Source organism: Odontomachus brunneus, unplaced genomic scaffold, assembly GCF_010583005.1.
Source record: "Odontomachus brunneus isolate Ranch 3 - 2012 unplaced genomic scaffold, Obru_v1 Obru_scaffold_144, whole genome shotgun sequence".
NCBI classification, from domain to species: domain Eukaryota; kingdom Metazoa; phylum Arthropoda; class Insecta; order Hymenoptera; family Formicidae; genus Odontomachus; species Odontomachus brunneus.
This window is the reverse complement of record NW_022639594.1, coordinates 708,653-733,652: the sequence shown is the minus strand read 5'-3', so window position 1 is coordinate 733,652 and position 25,000 is coordinate 708,653. Positions and strand designations below refer to the sequence as shown.

At 47.3% G+C, this 25,000-nt stretch overlaps 2 protein-coding genes across 11 annotated transcripts in view; one reads left to right on the top strand and one right to left on the bottom strand.

Moving 5' to 3' along the window:
• LOC116850399 (nephrin-like) overlaps window positions 1-25,000 on the bottom strand; it is a 539,959-nt gene that overhangs the window by 108,269 nt on the left and 406,690 nt on the right. For all 10 annotated transcript variants that reach the window (XM_032828638.1, XM_032828641.1, XM_032828642.1 and 7 more), the window contains one exon: window positions 19,254-19,465. In XM_032828638.1, coding sequence (XP_032684529.1) covers window positions 19,254-19,465 — 212 coding nt within the window. The remainder of the gene's footprint in view (window positions 1-19,253; window positions 19,466-25,000) is intronic.
• LOC116850410 overlaps window positions 1-25,000 on the top strand; it is a 198,430-nt gene that overhangs the window by 81,809 nt on the left and 91,621 nt on the right. The window lies entirely within an intron of this gene.

Sequence of the window (25,000 nt, the reverse complement as noted above, 5' to 3'; positions counted from 1 at the left end):
CGCGTCGGATGTAGCCGTTAATGGACGTACGAGTGACTCGGAAGTATCGGAAAAGCGATCGGCCACTATGAGAGAAATTCTCCGCGATAAACATCCGTGGCTTTGGTGAAGCTGTTTTTCCCCTCTCTCTCGGCCTTTTTTCTTTCTCTCCTCTCTCTCTCTTTCTCTCTCTCTCTCTCTCTCTCTCTCTCTCTCTCGTCAGGTTAAGAATTTAGATTAAGATCGAGCTTATACGAGTATCCGCTTATTCGCGTAAATTGTTATTTTCCGACGGGAGAACTGCACGTGCGGGTGACGCGTTCTCCGCACGACACCGATATGAATCTGTCAAACATATTTTACGGTTTCTCGTGCGGTCGCGTTCCCGTGTCGCGCTTGTCCAAGTTCGTGATATCTCCTCTCGCTCCGGCGCTAACCTTCAATAACCGAATCGAATCGTAATTACAATGGCGTGTCTTCGCCAAGCCGGCCAGACTTAAAAGTTACGGCAGCTCTCGTGAGCAATCGTCAGGGTCGTTTAAGCCTAAGTGGTCTAATTTTCAGCCACCAAATGGCTGTCTTCGGATTCCTTAGTACCTCGTTAACCGCCAGTGTGGACGCGAGAATGTGTCTGCGGGTCTTTATTGGTTTTAGATATCTGCCGGGGAATCGCGCGCGGTATAAATGCCGCGAATGAACTTAGATGTACAGGACGTTATTACGTACAGGATATTCAGCATTTTTGTAAACTAAATCTGTCATGTAACACATGTATTACGGAATTATTGATATCAGAGATTTAAGATATCAAGATATCAGCGATTTAATTTTTATTTATTTATTTTTAATGTTATCTAATTTTTCTTTCTTGCGTTTTTTCCATAAAAATTTAACACATTTCCTTTTGTGCAATTTTACGAAGATTTTCCGAGATATCAGAATCCGAAAAAGCTCTTCATTATCATTTTTTTTAAATTATAGTTTATGTTTATTTAAAATGGAGAAGACTGACCTTTTATAAATGTCTTTTTATAACTATTTAGTAAGATTTCTTAGTTTCAATTCGTTTTAACTCGAAAATTAAGTACTTTCTATTATAAGAATCTAAACTTTACTAATAAATTTTTACCCCAAAAAAACCGAATCTCTCTATCGGAAAATAGACGATGATTAAATAAATGATCACATCCATGATTAAACTGTGCAGACCGATATTTCACATTTAAACATTTATTCATTATAAACGCATCAATGACCGCAGCTGGCGGTTACTAATATACGATGCACAGTGGTATAGATCGCTATTCTAGCCGGACAAAATTCAAATAAATAGATAGTTTTAGCACAAACGACTTTTTTTATATTTTTTGGGCTGTTAATTCTGAATTTGAGTATATTTATTTAAATTTAGATCTCCTCTCTATACCATAAATAACCGCAGTTCGTATCTGCTCAGAATAATGTGAAAATGTCTCAAGTATAATAACATAAAGGCCGTATTTCGGCAAAACCCGGTACATTTTTTGTAGCGTACATAATATGTCTATATTTGAATAATACAGATTTACCACTGACAAAAAAAATATTTATTATGTGCTACTTACACAAATAAATTTACAACTATTTGTATGCACATTTATTAACCATGTTTTGCATCTCAATGTGTGTACGCCATTTTATACCAATGCCGCGTAAGTGTTCAGGCGCGTAGCTATTGCCGCACCTCACAGCAGGTGCGTGCGCAGCACGATTTCTCATTGTTATCTTGAGTGAAGTAAAGTAGAAAGAGATTTCCAACATTTGTTTCGTATTTTTTGTCCGGCTAAAATAGCGATTTATACTACTGTGCGACGGGCGGCATTCAATATACGCATATCAGCAATTTTCGTACATCATCTCACCTCTGCACACAACTTCGCGAAACAAATGGATCGATTTCCAGAAACATCGGAATCAGAAGAAAGCTTTCATTGCTTTTTTCCTTATTAAACACACTTTATATCCGCTTCAGTAGTTAACGCTTGCATCACGGAAAAATGATATCGTTTCTATCGGAGATGCGAAAGTCTCAGCTTTCCAACGAGTTCAACTTCGAATCGCTACGACTCATAAGTGTCGACGACGAGTGTATCGAACCGCATTTTCGATCGCTTCGGCATTATCGAAGTTAAGTCAGCGGCACCTGCTGAATAGCGGTGCTTCGCGAAAATGGGAGCTGGTCCGCGTTCCCCCACGTCGCACAGTGTGCCAAAAAGCACATTTGGTGAACAAAATTCTGCCTACATCACAAATCTGCATCGATTTGCATCGATTTTTGATGAAGTTTGTTTTAAAATAGTCGTGAATAGTTTTACTATAATATCTTACTGTCAAAAATTTGAAAAAAGTAAACATAACCCCAGAAAAACCCCAAACTCCATTACCTCTTATCCCTAATTACCTCAAATTTCATAACATCATGGTCTGAAACTCCATCACTTCAAACCTTATAGTCCCATTACTCTTAAATCGGATTACTCACGAGTTAAAAACTCTAAACCCTATAATCCTGTTATGGGGTTATAGAGTATGGGGTTTTTAACTCGTGGGTAATCAGGTTTAGGAGTTGAGATCATAAGGTTTGAAGTGATGGATTTTCGGACCATGGTGTTATGAAGTTTGCGGTAATTAGGGGTAACAGATAATGGAGTTTGGGGTTATGTTTACTTTTTTCAAATTTTTTGCTGTGAGACATAATAGAACTATTCACGAGTATTTTAAAAAAAGTTTCATACTTTTATACGTTCCTATTCGTCCTCTGTGTGCATGCGTTGAAGTTGACAAGTTAGGTTATAGAATTGACAGGAGATAAAAGTTATTTGTTTTCTTCTCATAGAGCTCTGAGAATTTTTTCAGAATTTTGTATTAATTTTCTAGTATTTCAAGAAAATGCAAGAAAACGCAAGAAAATGCAATACTAAAAAGTTAATACAAAATTCTGAAAAAATTCTCCGAGCTCTATGAGAAGAAAATAAACAATTTTTATCTCTTGCTATTTTTCGGTAAAGTTGATAGAATTCAAGTAAAAAAATATTGAAACCAATAATTTTGTAGTCCAGTAACAACTGACGCATGTTGGCGCATAGAGAATGTATACCTTTCTCTCTCGCACATATCTTAGACACACTTTTGGTCTACAGAAGGCATACGCAATTCCCCCTCCATATATATATGCTCTAAGTTTTTGGCACACTGCGTCGTGTTGACGCGCGGGCCTCTTCCCACTATATCAGCTGATCGCGCGAACACGTGCTCGCTCCCTTCTCCTCGCGCGCGCCTCATCCTGCAAGTGTCAAACGCCACGCGGTCGCGTCTACAACGCGCATGTGCGGCGCACAGCTCGAGTTCGCACTCGCGCTCCCTTGCTCGGCCCGCATTCGCGCGACAGCGTTGCAGCGTAGCGGTTGTGTTCGCCGCTCCTGAGCATGCGGAGGTTTCAAGAGTAAAACTCGCGAACGAATCAATGTAGAGACTTGAAACAAAGAGCAATCGTCTCGATACGCGATTACGCAAGCATCTGTGTTAGTTTTTTTATCGTCGATTCGAAGGAAACGTGACATTTTATTCGGCAGGCTTGTTGCAGTCTCTCTTGTTCACGATAGAACCGCGTCTAATTTCTGGCTCTCGCTCCTTCTATCGTCGCAATAACAAGATCAATGTTTTATTATCGTAGATTGAAGCAAAGGAATAATCTGTAAAAAGAAAAAAATCTTATCTCAATGAGCGTTTTCAATCTATTTGCTGTTGTGCTTTTATCACTCGGAAATAAAAGGCTGGATATTTCGAGAACATTTGTCAATTTCATCAACTAAGTCTATTTTCAACTAAGTAAATTTTGAACATAAATCTGCCCACTTTGTTCGCCTTTCGAACGGTTTTTCGCAAAATTAATTACACGTACGTGCGTATAAAATTTATTTCCATGAAAAATATCGCGAGGGAACGTAAAGTGGAGTCGAGTGGAACACGCGGCTGTGAGGGGCTCCGTGTAAAAACACTCTAAGAGACAAATGCTTCGCCAATATGTCCGAACGATAGGCGAAGCGTTGACGAAGTACATCGCTGACGATAACACGGGATCGGCTCACTTGCGCGGCATTATGGAATTTTTTTTCCGCCACAAAACTGCCGGCTACTATGTCACTACGCGAGCCGTCGTGACGCCGCCGACGTTTTTCGGGAAAAATGTTATCCGACACCATACGTCTTCGGGATAATGTAAAGAGAGGCGAGGGTCGGCAAGAATAATGCGGGCGTTTCCAGAAGTCGTCGACGGCGAAATGGATTTTCGCGAGTTATCCATGGGATATGGGTTATGGGTCGGGAAAAGGGACGAGGCGATGGGAGTCTTTCCCCGCTCGGACTCGAGAGCTACGAAACGGCGAATGAAAAAGTGCTCGCGATTCGTATAAAGTGATTTTAAGTGAGAGTCAGCTCGCTCCGGTCGAAAGTTCGCCCCGCTGAGATATGACGGCAAATATTAAAATCTGCCGGCCGGTCGTCCTCTGCGCGCGTCGGTCTCGCGCAAAGCATAGGGCGAGTGGTTTTCATCTCGCAGGATGCGGCGAGATCGCGAGAGGTCGCGCAGCAAAATAATTAAGCGGTTCTTATCGTTAACGCTAGAACGAAAGGGTTGACTTTTATTTAGAATCTGCTTGCTCTCATCTGCACACACATACATACATATAGTGTGATATGAATAAATATAATTTTCTAATGGAGTGGTTTCTCGTTTTACACGTTGCATACGTTGGAGAGAATTTTATAGGAAAAATTACTATAGAATTTTGTAACCGCGCGAGGCATAGATCGATATTCTGCAATAATTGACTATCCTTTCATTTCATACACCGAGAGAAAAAAAATAGTTGATTTAACTAAAATTACAGTCATTTTTTGTTCGAATTATATTTATTCTTTGCTTTAAAATGGTAGTAATAATATACACATAAGGTTATTTCAGTAGACGAAATTGTAATAAAATTTAATTTAAAAATGGTTTTCTTGACTAATTTATAATTATTTTTCTATTTAATTATAGCTATAAACACCAAATAATTTTTTTTCTCAATATATATCTCTTATTTATATTTTACAAACTGAGAAATATGCTATTAAAAAAATTACTGTGTTCTTAGAAACATGGCAAATTTAAATAAAAAATATTTACGTTCTTAAAAATATGACAAAATTGAGAGAAATTTATCTGAAGGAGAACTATAATATCTATGCGCAAAAACGTCGGAAATGCGAATAAGGTGTGTCACGTTTAATTAATATCTAATTATTTTTCCTATATTTCCTATAATTGCATTTCTAATTATATTTCCTATAATTTGGTCTGCACGAAAACTCGGCTTCTTTTTATACATCAGAGTCGGTTCATTTTTATCTCACGCTCGCTATATCTTGACGCACACCTCTCCGCACATCGAGACGAAAGCGTTTCAGCGCGTCGCACCCCTAACGAATTCATTATCCCAGACATATTTCTAGATCTACGGGGCGTTACGTGAAGCGTCATTCGTGACTTACGTGAAGCCGATGGTGCACATCTCCGGAATTGATCGCGGTGACGTACGATTACATCGGCGATGTTCGGTCTAGCACATCGATCGGCTGATCGGCGAATCGCCCGAGTCGTAAAGTCGACGGTTTCAATAATGCCGCGCTATTTTACACGTTCCGTTTATTGCGGCGAGGTGTGGCGAGGCGCGGCGCGGAGATAATAATTCGCGGAGCAAAAAGGCGGGATCTGGATGAAATTCTACCGCGCCGACGGCCCGGTCGCAATAAAGTCGTCACGTGCAATAAAGATCTCCCGTGCTCATACGCGCGCGCGACGTGTACGAGAGCACGGGACTATCCTTTCGGCGAAACGGCGAGCGTAGAACGCTCGCGGCTGTGGCGCACCCGTTGAAATATTCGCCGTCGTCTTCGTCCTCGCGTCGTCGGGATGGGTAGACACGGCGAGGAAAATTTTGTGTGCTTATCGAGTTATGTACTCGCTTCACGTTCGTCGGATGTATCGGGCCAATTTAGGCTCGGGTCTCTGCAGTTGGATCAACTGCTGGCTTCTCGACGGCAGACGGGGGGCCGGGAGGGGTTGGGAGACCGGAGAAGATCCCGCGGAAGGTCCTCCAGGGGCCGCAGGGCGAAGGAGCCGATTTCTACGCCAATATTTGCGAAACATTACGCCAGGGCGAGGCGAGGCGACATGCACCCGCAGCGAATGAACACTCGTCACGTATTTCTCTCTCTCTCTCTCTCTCTCTCTCTCTCTCTCTCTCTCTCTCTCTCTTTTCGCTAGGAAACCTCGCGCCATAAGTTGTCCGTGCTGGGACACATTCTCGCCGCCAAATTCCACGTTGACGGCAATGTTCGGTGGCCTTCGCCCTCGCGAACTTACGACGATGACGACGACGAATGGAGTTCGTTTGCCATGATTTGCATCTGAATCGAGTCGCGGCGGCCGTCGCCGGTGTACTTACAATTAGATCGATCGAGACCGCGGAGGAGGCGGAGGCGAAGGCGGCGGTGGGATCGGCGGGCTTGAATCCGCTCTCCAGAGGAAAAACATCGCGCCAGTAGAACTGGATTTTTCCGTGTGATACTTTATCGCTTTAAAATACCTCGAGTTGCTCATCGAGAGCTTTAGCTCTTAGTCGGCGCCGTAGATTTCGTTAAGCTCTTGATACCCGCCCCGCGCGTCTGTATCACCCCATTAAAAAGGGATTTATTAAAATCAAAAGATTTATGAGCGAATGATTTTAATCGCGCCACGCGTTCTCCCCGCGTAAGGGATTTCGCGTTTCGTATTTATCGCAAGCGTGTTCGACAGCATCTCCAATCGGGGGCTTTCGCTTCGTTTTATAATTCGCGCAGCTTATTCTCCTCATCGCGAATACGTCAAATTTAATAATTCCATCTTTGCTTGTTCTTCAAACTACTCTTTCTCTCTCTTTCTCTTTCTTTCTGATTTTGGTTATCGTGCCCGTTTTTTCGGATATTTTTATCAGTTCTTTTCAATTTGTTTAACCGGAATGTCCCCGTTATAGCCAATCCTTGTTCAGTTCCCCACTAATTACATTCGTGCCGGAGGGAGTGGAGGGACTGGTTGCGTCACCAGTTACAATACTAGCGAGCGCTGGCAAGTACGACCAAACAGGTGGCCCGCGCTCGTTTGGCTCTCACGAGTCTTCTCGTAGAAAGCTCGCGCGATTACCAGCAGTTTTTGGGTACACACGGACAGAGAGAGAGAAAGAGAGAGGGGGGAGGGAGAGTGAGGCTGAGAAACCGGTGATTTCCCGCTCGACAATTGCCATCTTATAAGATGGGCGCACCGTCGTAAGAAAGAACCGGGATCACATCTCGAGACGACCGTTTCGCTTGTATACCGACGAGCTTAATCGGTCTCTGCGAGCAGTCGCAATTCCCATTGCGACGTCGTTCGCCCGAGGGGATTGGATTTTCATTTCGACAACGATCGCATAGGATCGCCGGAAAGGGGTACTCGCAACGCACGAAAAACGCTTGTTAATTAGTAATATTGTCGTTTAACGTGGCTTCGCTCGAGAATTAAAAATAGTCGTGAAATTTATGGTATATTTGTCGCAGACACAAACGATTTCTCTCTCTCTCTTTTTCTCTGTCCGTGTGTATGTTTGTGTTAGAGGCACGCTCGGATAAATTTTATCCGTCCGGCCGAGGAATTATTTAGATTTTATTACTAAATCGTTGTGTGTAATACGCGTGACTGAATATTTCGAATTTTCCATCTGCGCGACGCGTTTCCATTTATATTATTTCCCAGCGAGATGTATAAAGCGCGAGTAGCCGGATTGTGTCGTGCTGCGATTAAATAATTAAACCGATTACAAATGACTATCCCTTTTTATTTAATAAACTGCGCAACGCGTGGCGTACGGCCGTGTCGGCGGATTGTAAGTCGTTGAACGTGCTGTGAGCCGCGCGGCAACGAAATCCCTTCTGTTGCAACCTTACGATCTTCACCCTCCTGCCGGACCGCCCTGATATCTCGGGATCGGCGCCGCAAACGATAACGTAAATCGCGGGGCGGGTCACGACCGATATTAGTTGCGAGGTGTTCGGATACCTCCGGCAACTAACGCGATTACGGCCGGCCGTTTTTGGTTAGCCGCGCGAGATCATAGAAGCCGGCCCGCAAGGAGGGGCTCGTGCGAGCGCGGCGGAATGCTCTCGCATCCCTTCATAGCGCCGTTCGCATCCCCTTCTCCAGGAGGCCGCCGCCGTGTGACCCGTTTGTTCCGCGTGTTCGCTCGCGCAGCGTGTATAAGGCTCGAGGCCCGCCCGAGAGATGTGCGGGCGGAACTTCTTCAGCAAGTAAGCCCGGCATCTACTTGGAATAATTCGCGTAGTTAGCGCGCGGCAGTTTATCACGCCGAGGGTGACAACCCGCGTTTGCGAACGAGCGAGCGAGCTAGCGAAGCGCGTTCTCCTTGCACCGCGACGGCCGCCGTCGCCGCCACCGCCGCCGTCGAGACGGGCCCGTCCGTCGTCGACGTACACATAGTTCAGTAAGCCGAAACCGAGACATACCGCGGGCGCGGCAGAGGACGCGTGTCGGGACGAGAAGCAGTCGCCGAGAAGTGGATAGGTGGCCCGGTTTTGCACGGCCGCTGCGGCTGTTTGATACATTAACTTGGCTTTAATCACTCTGCCCTCCGCCGCCGCCGCTGCGGCCTGTCCTCTCGTTCTTGACGCGCGGAACACCGCGTGGATTCCGATCGACTTTAGCCGACGACGGTGGCTGGGTCACGTGTACGCGATACGGAATGCGATCGTTGGCGAACGAGACGTTAAGTGCGACCTCGAGTCGATTCTGCGGCTTGCTTAATCGTCGCGAGGCGAGGATATTTCGTGTAAACGTTTTGGCATAATTCCACATACAGAAAGCACACACTGCGTCCGAGTAAATGTTACTTGTTTCGAGTATTTTATGAGTTTCTATATCCGTGAATCCATCATAAGTTCATTACAGGTGTACAATTTGTCCAATGCATTCTGAATCCTGATAAATTTAGTGTTTTCAAGAATATCAAATTAAAAATAAAAATTCGGTTTGCTTACTGCATAGAATCGAGACAGCTTTTTATTGAATACAGTTTTATAATATTTTTGTAATAAAAATAAATTCCTTTTTTAAAGAAACATGTGATGATGAAATTCTTTTACATTTATTTAATGAGATTTATTTAATGATTTATTATATCTTGAGACTATTATCAAGAGACTGTTCTTTGTCGAAAATATATTCTTTGTCGATTGCTTAAAAAGAAAGTAAACTGAATAGTTGCTTTTCTTAATAGTGAAATGATATTTTTCTGCGTGCTATTGTTTTTTTGGAATTATAGCAATAAGAAATTAACAGAGAAAAAATATCAGCCAATACAAAATCTCGTAAATATATAGAAATATAGAAAAATATAGAAGACATAAAAAAATAAAATTAGATTTTTTTCGACGCGATCTTCGACGTTTGATAAAAAAATATATGGAAGTATTTCCCGCACACACAGATTTCGACGCGCATTGGATACATCGTGGAACAGCTGAAAATGAGGAACATGTATTTTTGAACATGTATGCTTTTTCGGTTAGAGTTTGAATCAATCCCTCGCAGGGAATTTGATAAAACTGATTGTGGGCGAATGTGCTCGAGGCCGTGAAGTACGTGACAAAATGTTCGAGACAAAAGTTGAATTTAACATCCTTCCCAAATCCGTTTTTGAATTTTTCAAAAGTGTCATTCGAGGATTGCGAATATAAAGGAAAAATATATTTTTGAAAAATTCAGATATACGCTCTTTTAGAGAGCACGTGATAGCATAAAACTTTTGCCTAAAATATCCCTTTCATGTACCTCACAGATGTTCGCTCGCAATCAATTTGATCTCCTTCGAGGGGTCGCTTCAACCCTTGAAAGTGCGAGGGAGCACGTATAAAAAGATACGTGTCTTTTATTTTTAGCTGTTGTACAGTATATCCAAAGCCCGTCGAATGTCGGTGAGGGGCGATGAGTTTGCTGGTGGGTGTTAAAGAAATAACGAGATTGAGCTTTTGCGAGAAATGGTAATATTCCGCGATGCTGAAATTTATTCCGCAGCCTATACAGGCATTGATGATGTTTATTTTTAATACGTGATTTTGTATAAAATCCTCTGATTTTCGCCCATGATCCCATGATTTCGTTCGTCGAAATATGTACGACGGAGCAATCAGGAGGAAACATATGTTTTTCATCGAAATTACATTAAAATATATTGTAAGTTGATTTAAATCCGCGCGGTTATTTAAAATTCATCATATGTGTACAGCAAACATGCGCGTACGTACCGACGAGGTTAAATAATGAGGCCAATCTCGTTCCACGCGAAGTAACGGTGAAAAAAATCTGATATCGAGTGACTATTATTAGTACGATACTTCGCCAATATTTTCGCTTTATTTGGCGGATTATTTTTTTCGCAATTTGCACTCTCCGACTCGCGAGTATAATCTGCCAATTTCCATCGATCGAATAATTTCTCCTCAGCAACAAATCCTGTCGCGCGGGATTGTTGAAGGCGCACGAGAAATATTATTGGAACAAATTCGACTTACGTTCGCACGTAAACGAATCGGCCACTCTGTCGTTTCTTTCCTCTCCCAGACGCCAAGAGAGACGACATTTTCTCGCGGTCGCGCGATACTTGGAGCGCAAGATACTCTTTAACGAACTATCATCAATCACTTTCCATTACGGCGCGTGTACGCGCGCGGGCTTTGTTTTGTCGTCACGCCAAGGTCGTTTTAATGAAAGATCGTCGGTCTTCTAGATTTCATTCTGCTTGCTCGCGCGGCTGGTTCATTTTGCCGTATTAAATTCTCGACGTGCAGTCGACAAAACGGCGATATGGCGCGCGACGTGACGATATTTCTTGAGGTCGCCTGCTCCTAACGAGAGCCACCCATCGTCGGCAAAATTCGGCCGGAGATTTCCGTGGCGTCGGATCAGAGGGATCCATCCATATATCGCCTCGTTCCGAGCCGGAAATGTGCGCTTAAATCCGCGTCCGCCCCGTTTGCTGCTATGATGCTATGAATTGTCATATCTGCCGTTTATATCGTGTTGTCGAACGCGAGGAGAGGAGAGGAGAGAACGGTTGACGGTTCACACGCGCGACCATCGTCGACGGGGCTGGGCGAATCGTCTTTCCCGATTTTGTCGGGGGAAAAAAGAAAGGGGTGGACGGTGGCGCGAACCCCGCGGAGGGAGAACGAGAGAGAAAGAGAGAGAGGAAGAGAGGCCGACGTCCGCAAAGGCCTCCGAAAATCGTGGTGCGCGCGAGCCGGCAACTTGGATTTATGTCGCCCATAAATTCATGCGACTTCGCGGACCGTTTTTCCGATCTCGAATCCCGTTTGCCAATCTCTCCCGCCGCTGCCGTCGCCCCGTCCCGCTTCCACCCTCTTTTTATGCCCTCGCCTCGTACTCTTTCCTCTCGCCGGCGCATTCCGGCATTCCGCGGCCTCTCGCCCACCCCAGCGGATCCTTCCTGGCTGCGGTCAGTTTGCTACTTATTATCGAGTGAAATATCGGGGTCGATTTGTTATCGCGGTAGTAGGTGGTGCTCTTCCGCGAACGAACGAACGTACGTACGTATCTACGAGGCTTACGATTCGCACGCTCGTTACTCGGTACGAGACCAGCGAGACGCAGACGTCGTTGCGGATTGCTGCGCGGCGCATCCTCGCGCTCTCGTTAATGCGAAATGTCGTTTTAACAATTTGAATGCTAACAAGGCGCCGGTACACGTCGTCGAACTCGCGTCTACCACGAGGAGGTGCGTAGTCGCAATTAACGCAGCATTTAGCTTCTCTTTAGCTCGACGTCAAGGTAACGAGTGACGAGTTCGCGACGATTTGTCGAAAGAATAATATGCGTTCGTGCCTCGTCTTTATGAAGGGGTAGGCGCTCGAGAGCAGACTCGAACGACGTGGTCATGGTGAACCGAGGAAAAACCGAGTCGAGAAGTCTCTCGACGGAACGCGATGGACCCGCGATTCAATTTGTGCACGGCAAGTATCAGCGTGGTGCGAGCGACGAAGGAACAGGGGATGGTTGGTTAATTAACCTCGCCACAGAGGAGCTCGATTATGCACCGCTACACGACGACGAATAGCGCAGGCTACTTTTTTCCACTCTCTCGCCACCTTTGCGTCCCTCACACGCGCGCAACGGCACACTTATACCCCATTAGGCGACGCATAGAGTATAACCGTATATCTGCGCCGGCTGGCAAAAAAGGATTGCCGACCTAGATACAACAAACTCTCTCATCGCGCCGGCGGATGCGTGTATGTTTGAGTGCGCGCGCGTCGGTTTAAAAAGGTGGAACAAATTTCTGCTCAGCGCTTTGCGACGCTGGCCCTTTTCGGCTCGAAGGGGATGAAGATGAGTTTTTCGCCGGTCTTGATGCGCCGCCACGAGCGCGTCAAAGTGCTCTGCTCCGCGTTATTTGTATCTCTTGAAGTCACACGCTGCGACTCTTTCTCTCTCAGTCCTTTGAATTGGTTTATCGACTTTGCGCGCCGCTCACTTTTGCAAACGCGCATTTGCCTGCTCGCTCGCTCGCGCTATCGTTTAACTCTTGATCTCCTTTGTCGTGGGTGCGAGTCGACGCGCGCATTCGCGATTTGTAAAACTACTTTCGCGCATGGCGACTTACAGCGAGTTCGCGAGTTCTCGAACGGTTCTCGAGGAAAGTGCCTCTTTCCCTGTGTCTCCCTTTTTTTCTCTCTTTCTCTATCGGCCTCCGTCGTGTGTTACGCTGGGAAATTGTTTGTCGTGTTTCCTCGAAGCTTAACCGCAGAACAGATAGCGAGTTTGGAAATGGGATTCCCCTGCTGACGAATCGCTGGTGTCCAATCGGTAGCCCCGTGCGTTTTTCATACGGTGTGCTTGGCTGAATAAGTAAAGTCGATGGATGCCATGGCTGACGCTATGTGCGATCGATGAGAGGCTATCAAAAGCTTGCGTTAACGACGCGAGATGAAAAGATGCATTTCATAGACAGAGTTGCGGGGGAGTTGGGCGAAGGGGAGGGGCAGGAGGGGACTTGAGGGATTAAATCCACGAGGAAACGCAAACTCCAATCCGAATTCCTTCCGCGATAGCGGCTCGCTCGATAATCCGCTTTCGTCCGTCTCGAATTATTCCTCGAAGGCGCGGCGCGCTCGTTGTAGCGACAAAGACGCTTTATATTATTTCGAGCTTAATTTCTACTTGCATTATATCCGCAACTTCGCGAGCGTCTCCCGATATTATTTCAACTACGAGACGAAAGGATCGATTTTGGCCCGCGTCGCGTCGCGCCGAGCGTGTTCTTCTCTCGCAAGGAACGTAAGTGGAGATTTTCCTCCGCAATGAGAAGGTTAAAACGAGCCCAAAGAGAGAGATAGAGAGAGACACGGTATGCAGCGGAGTGCAAGAGGAAAACGGGGTTGCGAGAGAAGGCGAGAACGCCGGGCGAATGAGAGGGAAAAGGTTAGGTTAATTAAGGGAAGACTTAACGACGGGGTTTGTCCACCCCACGTCCATTTCTACTCTTCCTCCTTCGCACCCCATTCGCCGTGGGGAGTTTGACTTGAGCTAACGCGAAAAGTTCCGCGTGGATTTCTGAAATTCTAATTCACCCCTCTCTAATCTGCGCTATCCTTCTTTTCACCGACGTCGTCACGCGAGCTCGCACACCCCTTCGGGAATGTCTCTGGTCTTTATCTTCGCGGAGAGACGAACGGCGGAGAATTACGCGATAGGAATAATCGCGATCGATTTGGACGAAGAGAGAAATAATTAAAAGGCAAAAAGAAAGAGAAAAGAAAAACGATAAGCGGATGAGAAACTAAGAATAATAAAGTGACTTTTATAAAGAATGATAAAGATTACCATTTACTGGGTCAAAATTCAGTTAATCTCGTCGTATCTGACACGATATGATATGATGTGATATGACATGATGTGATGTAATACAATACATGTCAATATGTCAAATGAAGATATACCGAATACTCAGCAGTCATAATGTATGCGCATATCCAGAGACGATATGAACAATTAAAAAGATTAATGAGTTTTGGTCTAATAAATTAATCAAGGTTTTATTTTCACGAGATAAACGCGAACGCGAATAACGGACGTGAACTCTCGCGGAGAGTGGAGTCCAATAACGAATGCGCCGTGTTTAACACATAATCAATGACAGGAACATTGCGACATATCTTTTCCAATGAATTTTGCAACGCATCTGTGGAATTCTGTAGGAAATTTTATTTTTTGTAATGATACTCAGAAAAGAAATTTTCCCACCGGACATCGCATACTTTTCGAAGTTTATCGAGGTAAAGGTGTCGCAAACTTGCCGCTGCTATATGCAAAAGAAGAGGGGGGATTCGTTTGACAAATACAGTCTAACATAATTTTGCGACGACGAGTCTCGCCACCGTGTGCTCGTGGTTGTTCGTTGGAGGATACGAAAAGTAAGATCGTAAACGAACAACGTTGCCCGCCGTCGCGGGAATTCTTCTGATATTGTTATACTCCCACCGCGCACCCTTTACCTTCCTCGCGATCGTTTATCTGGAGCGCAAAAACGCGGTGATACATCGCGCGAAGTGTCACGGCGGACGTTCGGGCGCGAATTTTTGCCTCGCACTTGGCGTGAGAGCACGTGTTTCTTGTTCTACGATATGGATCATCCGCGCAGCCCCTCGAACGCTCCCGCGAACCCCACGACCGTCCTCGTCGTCCGCACGGAATCCTCGAATTCTGAATTTACTCGTGCACGTCTGTACACCAATACGCGCTCTCGCGCTTTAAACCATTATCTTTTTCTCCCTCTCTCTCTCTCTCTCTCTTTCTCTCTCTCTCTTTCTTCGAGCTCTTAGAATCGCAGTACCCTTCTATTTTATTTATCTCAATGTCCTCTCCTCCGACTCTAATGGTCTCTATTAGGAGAGAAGGAGTTTGAGTGGCCAATTTAGAAATCCACCGAGTCCCTTCGCCTTATCTCGCCCTTTACACGCGGCTCTTTAGAGATATTTACCGAGAGGTACACACATACATACATATACACACACACACACACATACTCATGGAGAAACACCTGGACTCCTTCGCTTTTTACGTTCGCGAGAGACGTCTCGAAAGTGAAATCTCACCTCCCTGTCTTCGCAGTCTGTTGCGAGATAGCTGAGGTGACGTACGCCTGTATTTCGGCAGAGAGGGAGCGAGGGAGAGGGGGGAGGAGAAAGAGAGACACGACGCGTTTGCGAAACTCACGTATAAGTGACTAACGCTAACTATTACGCAACGCGCGCTCTACGCGGCGTGTAATACACTTACGTGATTACGCCGGATAATAATATTGTGCGCGCATAACGCAGTGCGTTGTAATACGATAGTGCAACAATACCGCGTGAACGCTGGTGCATTAGCCTAATCTATAAGACGGTGCTTGGCAGTGTGAGTTAGCGCATAGCCATTGTGCTCGCGGGAACGTATGCAGATATGTTACTTATGCGTGTGGCCTATCGTGCGTGCGCGTATCTCGTCGCCCACGTTCCTTATACTATGTAATGAGCAGCCGCATGGTGATCGTAATGCACGCTCGCGTGGTTATCGCAAAATGGATATTCGGCTCTCCGACGATTCGCCAGAGTTATCGGCGCGATCTCTCTCTCTCTCTCTCTCTCTCTCTCTCTCTGTTGGAGAGACTGCTATATCCCGATTAAATTTAAACGCACACGTCGGTCTTCCGCAAACTCCCGCCTCTGTTGTGAACTTTGGGACATGCGGGAGAAGACGTCATCATATCGGAGAGTCCTCGTAATTCCAGCAAGTATTACATCAGAAAGTAATTCTGCAATATTAATAATTTTGCAAAAGGCAAAAGAGCGAGACCCACAATATTGAGAGATCAGATTTCTCGTCCCGCGGGTACAAGATTGCACGGACGGTCATGCGAATCGCGCGTGTGTACATTAAATTTTTCGCATACGCGACGCCGGCGAAGACCGCAACGCAGGTCACAATAAGAATTTCAATGCCCGCGTAACTCGGCGAGTTTAAACGGGGCACGCTACGGAAAATAATAGCAGCTGAACGTTACACATGTGTACGTCGGGATTCGCTCAACGGCGCTCGCGTCCATGCAAGGCTAAACGTCGAAGAGCTCCGGATACGTATTTTTCCGCGGTATCTCCGTGCTGTGTAATATTTGCGAGTGGGTGGAAAAGATAAAGCGGAAGAGACGCGCTCGGACATTGCATCGCTGGCGTGTAGGTAGGTAAGGTAGGTAGGTAGATAGCTAGATAGTCGGGTGGGTGGGTAGGAAGGTAGCTAGATAGGTAGGAAGGTAGGTAGGTAGGTAGGTAGGTAGGTAGGTAGGTAGGTAGGTAGGCTACCACGGAAAAGTCCAGGAAAGTCGGAGGGAGAGAGGGAGAAGGAGAGAGGGAGAAGGAGAGAGAGAAAGAGAGACGCAATCTAGGAACTCTCGGGAACCAATCTTCTCTGATGAAAATACCTTGTCCTCTGTGAGGTCTGATACCGCACCCGCGGGGGCCAATTTCGTTCGTTACTTTTTGGAATACCGCGAGTACGTTTGAATTGGACGTTCCGTCGTGGTCCTTGCGAGGCGGATTCCGGGGGAACATTTTGAGGATACGTGCGGGCGAGCGTGTCGACAAAGCGCGAGACCAAGGAGGCGGAAAATGGATTGCTCGCGGGGCGACGGCGTTTCCCGCGATTGACCGCCCTTTCGTCGACAAATATCGACTTAATTAAGGCTCGCAACTGTATGCGGGAAACGGCGGCGTAAAGAAAAGGCGTAACGTTGGGTATACACGTGCAGAGCGTACATTGTGTGCCTTCGGTCGGACTGCTCCCTTCTTCGTTCTCTTTGTGCCTTTTAATTCAAAGTCTTCGCGTGTCCTTCTTTTTTCTTCCCTCCCGGTGAAGGTATCGAAACGTTTATGATTATTAGCTGTCTTTGAGTGTAATCGATGGTTAACAATTCATTCATGAATTTTAACTCGAGGCTCTCGATTTTTCTCTAATATCTATAAAAATTGCCGGGAGACATTACTCTGCGGTATAGCAGCCTCCGGGAGTCGCTACGACGAGTGACGACGTTTCCTCCCTCGACATTTTCGACCGGGGAGAAATGTATCCCGGCCGGCGGAATCTGTCAATAAAAATACGACCCGTTTATTCCGGGATACCTCCGTAGCCGGCGGTCTTATATGGATATTCGATGTCGAATGTCCCGCTCGAACATTTCAGAAACACTAGGCGCGCTCGGTTATTACCGGAAAGGGTTAGATCGCCCGAGGGATAAGCCGAGGAATTTCGTGCCGATTTTCCCGGAATCTGCACTGCGACACTTACATTCTCACCAGCCTTGTCCCTTTCCCCTGCCGTTTCCAGTTTCTCTCTCTCTTTCTCTTTCTTTCTTTCTGCGTCTTCACCCTTCGTCCTTCTCTTTCACTATACCGCTCTTTAACCTCTCGTCGATGGGGGCGGCGAAGAGAGACGCGGGATTGGCGCCGAAGATGGATTCCGGTATCGAAGGATCGGCAGTAGGATTTTCCGGGTTATATTCCTGCCGCGAGCTATACGAGATATCCCGAGATTCGAGCATACTCCGTTACCGCGACTGCTTTGAAGGGGCTTCTCCATGAAAGTTACACCTTCATACGACGTGGACTTTATGATCAACTCGCAACAGCGCCGCATTCGCGCATTCGTCGCGAAGAAAGTAGCACGGTTTCCGGAATATTACTTTAAGCCCATCGCGCGCGAAGGGAAACGCGGAAGAGTGAAATCACCCAGCGACGCGAGTCGTAATGACGGTCATGGGATTCTTCGTGTTGCTGTGCATATGAGAGTAGTAGTAGTAGTAGTAGTAGTAATAGTAGTAATAGTAGTAGTAGTAGTAGTAGTAGTAGTAGTAGTAGTAGTAGTAGTAGTAGTCGTCGTCGTCGTCGAGGCTTGTTTGCCGCCCTTTATCCCTACGCTTATCCGCCAAGAGGAGGAATACGGCGGAGCGGAATGTCGTATTTATGTAAGAGCTCGGGGTGGATTCGTCGCGAACGCGTCGCGACCGAATTCGCCTGGCTGAGGGAAAGGGCTTGGGGTAGAAGAGCGCAACGCTCAAAAATGGGTCAGAGAAATAGTGGGCTACGGCGACGCTGGCCGGGTTTCAGCGTGACCACGTGGCGCGCGAAAGCAGCGGCATACGCGCGGCGAAACGGAGGCAACGCGTCTGCGATTGGCTCATGCATTTTTCAGCAGTCGCTGCATTTGTTTGATCAGACCTACACCACCCCTCCCGCCGCCGTCACTTTCCGCCGGGTTTTGCGAGGTAGTACGCGCCGGTAAAACGACTGAACCAGGTATACGTGCGCACGCGTGTGTGTGTGTGTGTGTGTAAATAGGTGCACAAGTTCGAAACTGAGCGAAAGATCGATCGGAACCTCGTGCCCTCGCAAAATACTCCGGCTCGTACCTTCCATGTCGTGTGTTCGATCTGATCGCTGCGAATCGTTTCTTCATGGCGGCGCGCCGTGCGTGCCGCCGAGCCTGATCGATTTTTCGAGCGAATGCCTCTCACTCTCTTCTCTCTCTCTCTCTCTCTCTCTCTCTCTCTCTCTTGCTCTTCCCCTCTCTCAATCACTCTCAATTCTCCCCTTTTCCATCCGGCAACGTCCACGAGAGGGTAATGCGCGCCTTAGGGCTCCTCTTTAAAGCCGCAGTAAATTAGTTCGCCACAATCTCTTTTTGATTGAACGGAAAAGTAGCGCGCGGAAAAGCACTCCTGTCCCTCGCGTAAACGTCGTTGTCTCTGTTCAAACACGTCAATATCGCCCTTTATGCGCTTCAGCCTTCCACGCAGTTCCCGACGAGTTCCCCCGAAGCCCTTTATTACGCGTGATATCGTTTTACGCGCGCGAGCGGGAGCGTCTTTTCGGTAACGTCGCGCCGTTGGCGCGGATGACGTTGCAGCGAAGCAAGAGTCCGCTTCTCGCTGGATTCGATAGGCTTCGAGATACACACAGGTGGACGTTGAATAATAGATATTCCGGATCCTGGTGCGTTCAAACACGCGGCGCTGCTTTACACGCGCGACGAAATCCTCGTATCCGGTACTCACCGATCACGGTCAGGTTGTAGCGGAAGCTGCGCGTCTGACCCTGCCGGAAGTCCACCCTGCATCTGTACGTGGCCGCGTCGTGCCGCTTTATGTCGTCAATCACCAGAACCGCCGGGCTCGGGAAGGCCGTGCGGAAGAACGCGCGCGGTCCGAAAACGCCGGAGTCTGACGAATGCTGCGCCTTGGTCACTGGCTTCTCTCGCGCGTCGATTCTGCAATAGGAGAAGGATTCCGTTTAGGCGACTTGTCAACTTCATTCCAGAGTGCACGTATCAGGTTGCGCTCCAAAACGACCGTTTCGACGAGGAGAATTCTGCCAAAAATCCACCGTACACATACTGCGGATTTTCCGCAAAATTTCCTAGCAAAAGGTATGTTTCGGAGAATGTAACTTAAGAGCGATATTCCTAACTCTGTTTTCACAGGAATCATTCCAATGTGTACTTCGTTACACTGAAATAATGGTCATCCGTGTCGCTTTTCGCATAAGGCGTTATATGTGCAAAATTGCGATATTCAGTATTAAATTTCTCATGAATGTGCAGATAAATCACACGAAACTCCAACTACGAATATGTTTTGCTGCGATAAATGTTATGTGAAATTTTTGTATCATTTTAAGCGTTTAGATTTGAGTGGATATACTCCACTAAACTATGTGGGAGAATAATAATAACTCGACAGAGAGAGTGTCGAGTTATGCTGCCACAGTTTAAATATTCACATCAACAACCGCGACTGGGTCTCCGTTGTATACCTAAGAACCTTGTTTGCACATAGTTTGCTAGAATTAGTCGCATCTAAAGAAAGTTGCGGCTATTTATTTATTATAAATAAATAGCCAATGAAACAACGTAAAAAAGATACTAACGCTTAGGATTACATTTATTCATCGTAACTCTAATAATTTAATTATTAGTCAAACTGTTGCATAATTAACGAAGTAAACATGCTTAAATAAAACGTATAGATCGAATAATTTGATGTACTCGACCAGCATTTATAACATTTCTCCCAAAGTAAAACAATCACTCGAGGTAGGCTTGTTACATCAGGCGATTTAATCTCTCCCACCGCTACCCATCAGGGTTGTTCATTCCCCGTTAACCCCATTTCATTTCTTTGGCTCGGAATAACAGCGCCGCGATTCCGATTCCTTTTTCTCCCGTCAGCTTGTAAGACAATTGGCGGGAATTTCGAGAATTCACGGCACGGTCGACGGCGGTATTCCGATATGTATACATAGAAAACGATCGCAATTTCCGGCCAATGAAATCCGAGCCTCGCGCGCGAACAGGAGGAAGAGGAAGAGAAGGAGGGAAGGAGGAGGGGGAGGAGGGAGAGGAGGAGGAAGAGTAGAGGTTCCGAGCCGAGCGACGCGGACAATAGAATCGCGAGGTGGCGGTCGGGAGGATCGGTCGGTTGGAAGTGGCGCTGAAAAAATCTGCATTGCGATTCATTGACCACCGCAGCGAACCGTGGCAGTATCGAGTATTACCCGCTTACGGGGCCGATATAATTATTTCAAATCGATCGAATAATTATCGTGCACGCGCGCGCGCGTGGACGTGCAGGTAGCCGGCGATAACGCAATTAAATCGCAGCCGTGTTATCCGATATTTTGAACGGACACCGTTCATTTCCGTTTCATCGATATCCGCGTAGATACGACTGGCCGAAGAAAAAGGGTCGAGAGAGCGGCCCGATGTGCGAGAGCGCGATCGAAATCGAACCGCGCGCGCGCGTCGGCTGATTACAATGGATAATTGGAAAATATAATCACGGCGGCGCGTTGCTCGACGCCGGGTAATCTACGGTATTTACGTTACGTTACGGTTTACCGCTCGAGGTACGCGCGCGATTCGCCAAATTGAGGCGAATTCGCGCACGTAGCTGTCCGACAACTGTCCGCCAGTGACATTTCAGCGAATCGCGCGCGATACGATGGACGATTGAAGGGGGCATTAGTCGGCTGATAATGAGCGATAAAACGCGCGCTGTACGAAATAAATCCGCCGGATAATGGCAATCAAAGAAAGCACGGCGGAAGTGAGGCGGAATCGAGCAAAGGGAAATATTCGCAATTGATTTTTACCGAATCTCGCGTTTCGCAGTAATGCCGAAATGAAATTTTACGGGTGCGCGTTCAACGATTCCTGTTTGACATTAACTGCAATTATATGCGCGCATAATATAGTAACTATACATTAATGGGAACGTAAAATCTCCCGAGATGCGAGTGTGTGTACGTGCGAGTATGTGCGCGTGCGTGCCTGCGTAGCGCAATATCGGACGTCGTTTGATGTAAACGTAATGTCAAAAGCCCGCGCCAGCGCGAAATCACGTATTTTATTAACGAAAGTGGCGATGTACATGTTCAGCGAAATTCACGATCGCTTCGGAAGGAAAGTTATTATTTGATAATCCGAATTCAGCCGAAAGTACCGCCGCGTTGCTCGTATTGCTGACACTAAAGCTCTTCTATCTTTCTCCCTCTATCCCTCTGCAATCGCTTTGCCAAAACGATCAAACATTATGATTTTATAATTGCGCGAAATGAAATGCGGCGTTTTCCCTCGCGAAAAATTTGATATTTAATTGCCGTTTAATTATATCACAATAATCATGTCGCGTTCATCGCGTACGACGCGGCAGCCCGAAACGTTCCACGCGAGAATAAACTTGCGGAGAAAAAACGCGAGGAGTTATTTACGAGCCGACCCCGATACTATACGTCTCTTATTATTTACGAGGTCTAATAACTTTTACGATCCCAACGTGAAAATGGACGGAGCGCGAGCGCACGATTGTATCGTATCCGGGTTTAGGGAAAATCGAGTTGTATCTTTTGTTTCCCTCTCTCCCTTGCCTTTTTCTCTCTTTCTCGTACACGGTGTTTCACTTTGAGCGTATGTGTGCTCGCGGAAGAGGCTTAGTTGTGGCAGCATAAAGGTTTTTCTTCCTCTTCCTTGAATTTCACGCGGACAACGATGACGACGTCGACGGAGTGCAGCGCGGATGCGGCCGAGAAGTGGTGGGAATAGAACAAGCGACGAAGGCGGAGAACGAGAGAATACGGTACGAGATGCAATAAGAAAATGCGTATTTCTCTCTCTCTCTCTCTCTCTTTCTCTCTCCCTTTCTCTCCTTCGCCCTCTTCTCCTTTTATGCGCCCCGGTACAGGACCGTTCGCTTCCTCCATCCTTCGCGGCCGTGCTCGAGGAGCACTCCAGCGAGACTCTCGTCGATTCACGTCGACGTGGCGCGCCGAGTAATACGGAATCGATGTCTGTTTTATGAAACGTTTTATCTTGCCGCGCAGCCAGCTTTCCAATATTTCGCCCGATTCTCTCCCGTCTCGTTCACGACCTTTCCCTTCGATCTGTCGTTCTCTCTGTCTGCGCCGTTATTCCCTCTCGCTTCGTCGCACCGACCGTTCTCTCCCTCCCCTGTTCCGTTCGACTACGTGTTTCGCTTCGATTATCTTCTCGCGAATGATACATATTCTTTAAGCCAGTGGTTCTGCAGCGCTGGTCGCGCCGTCTATGTTCCCACTTGGAAACAGAGAAATCACGTGAGGAACGTGTCTCTTTTCCGGGATGGGATGATCGCGGATGAATTTTACCCCGTATCGCCGTGAATTCTCGACGTCGTTGCCGATCGAGCGAATGCCGACAGCGAACGCTTTTCTCCGAGCGTGACGCGCGGGAATATCGTCGAAAAAGTGCGAAGCAAGCGCGAGAAGAGCGTCTCGAACAGCCGCGTTGTGTGGAAGCACCACTGTCTTCAGGGGCTTCAGCGGGATAAACAGGGTAGACAACGAGCGCGTGCGTGGAGCATCGAGAGCTCGCGAGAGCACAAATACGATTCCTCCTCCAGCCAGTAATAGATTTCATTCTCGCGCTGCAGCTTCTTCGACCGAGACGGAAGACGAGGAGTGGTGGCGGGCTGGATGAGTGGGTAGAGCTCTAGGCAGGTAGCCAGGTAGAAGGCTAGGCAGTTAACTACGTTCCGTGCTTGAGGAGCTCGTCTTTTTCACGATACAGGTGGATCTTGTGCCGCGGAAGAAACGTTCGTGTTCCACGTTTAGATTTCGTATAATTTCGGAGATTACAGTTAAATTCATTTCCAATATTTCGTCTCCCTCTGCGCGCGACTCGCGGTCTCGTGCCACACGACCCGCTCGTACCGCTTTGTCGCTCTTATTCTCTCTCTCTCTCTCTCTCTTTGGTTCCCTTGCCATTCCTCCACCCTCGCTCCACGGTTCGCCCGTCCACCCGCCCGTAAAAATGATAAATGTCTGGCGAGCAAAGGGTAAATAGCAACGGAATAAATGCACGCCCGCCAGCACGGTGCACTTTGCATAGCGTACAGCGAAAATTATACGTTTCTAAATATTTATTGGCGCATTAATTCCGCGACGTGTCTTTAACCCGGATCGCCTCGTGCTCGGCCGATGCCGCGTACCACGACCGGCGCGAGGGAGAGCCGCAATAATTCTCGTCGGTGCGGCGCGTTGTTTGCCGCGGGGTGCGCGCCGGATAGAGAGTCGCGGGACAAGCACCCCTCCCTGCCACGGTTTTCTAGATTACATGAATTTCGAGAGCGGCTGAGTGCTTTTTAATATTTCGCTCTACTTTCATCCGCGCGGCTCGGCATGTGCGCGTTGCGGATATATGTGTCGTGTGTATAGGTGTATAGCTGTACACACACACGCGCGCGCACGCGCGCGATCTCTTCGTGTACCTTCCTCCTTTGCACGCGTCCCCCATCCACCCTTTCCGCCCTCATCCCACGGCCGCGCGAGGTCTTTTATAGCGAAAATAACGCACACCCTTGGGGCAAAGGGTAAATAGCAAGAGAATAAATGCATGGCACCCGGTTTACGGCGAGCGCAATAAAATTCTTTTTCTTCCTTAATTCGCGTAGCCTCCCACGTTAATTTTTCATATTTCCGCGGAAACCGTATTTTCCGTGTGTATTACAATCAGCCGGTGAGATATTTCTCGCAACTCTACCGCGCTATTTTTACATTCGTCTTTTTCCATCGAGCCGATGCGTTTGCGTCGCGCGTGGATTCACGCCGCTCGACGCAGCAGTTTTATTTAATCAAGCTGCGAAGGAAAATAGCGCGTTATTTGTCGAGGTGTTGCGAACGGCATCGCTCGAATTCTCCCCGCCGGAGACAATATGGCACTTGGAGAGCCTCTGTGTGTTTCAGCCGATTCTCACGAACACTTCTTACGCTTGAGGAAACAACGTTCCGGGAGTCTTGGCGTTGCGGTTTTCGCGCATTTTGCGCGTCGATGCTTCTCGCGCTCGTTTACGACCTCACCCTCAGCCTCCTTCTCCTCCTCCGCCGTCGTCGCTGCCGCCACCACTGCCGCCGCCGCCGCCGCTTCTCCGCCCCCGTCTCGGCCGACCGTCGTAAAAATGATATACGGCTCCGTGCAAAGGGTAAATAACAACCGAATAAATGTACACACCGCCGTCCACGTTGCCGGCAGCAGCTCCTCCACACTCGCCGGCTCCATTCGCCGGCCGCGGACCAACCGCAAAACGAAACCGCGAAAAACACGCTACTTTGGCGATTTCGCGTGTCGTCCGATTCGCGCACCGAAACACTCGAAACACGCTGCGTTATACACGCCGCAATTACTATTTCGAACGAAATAAATTTTTCCACGGTGTATGTGTGTGTGTGTGTGTGTGTGTGTGTGTGTGTGTGTGTGTGTGTGTGTGTGTGT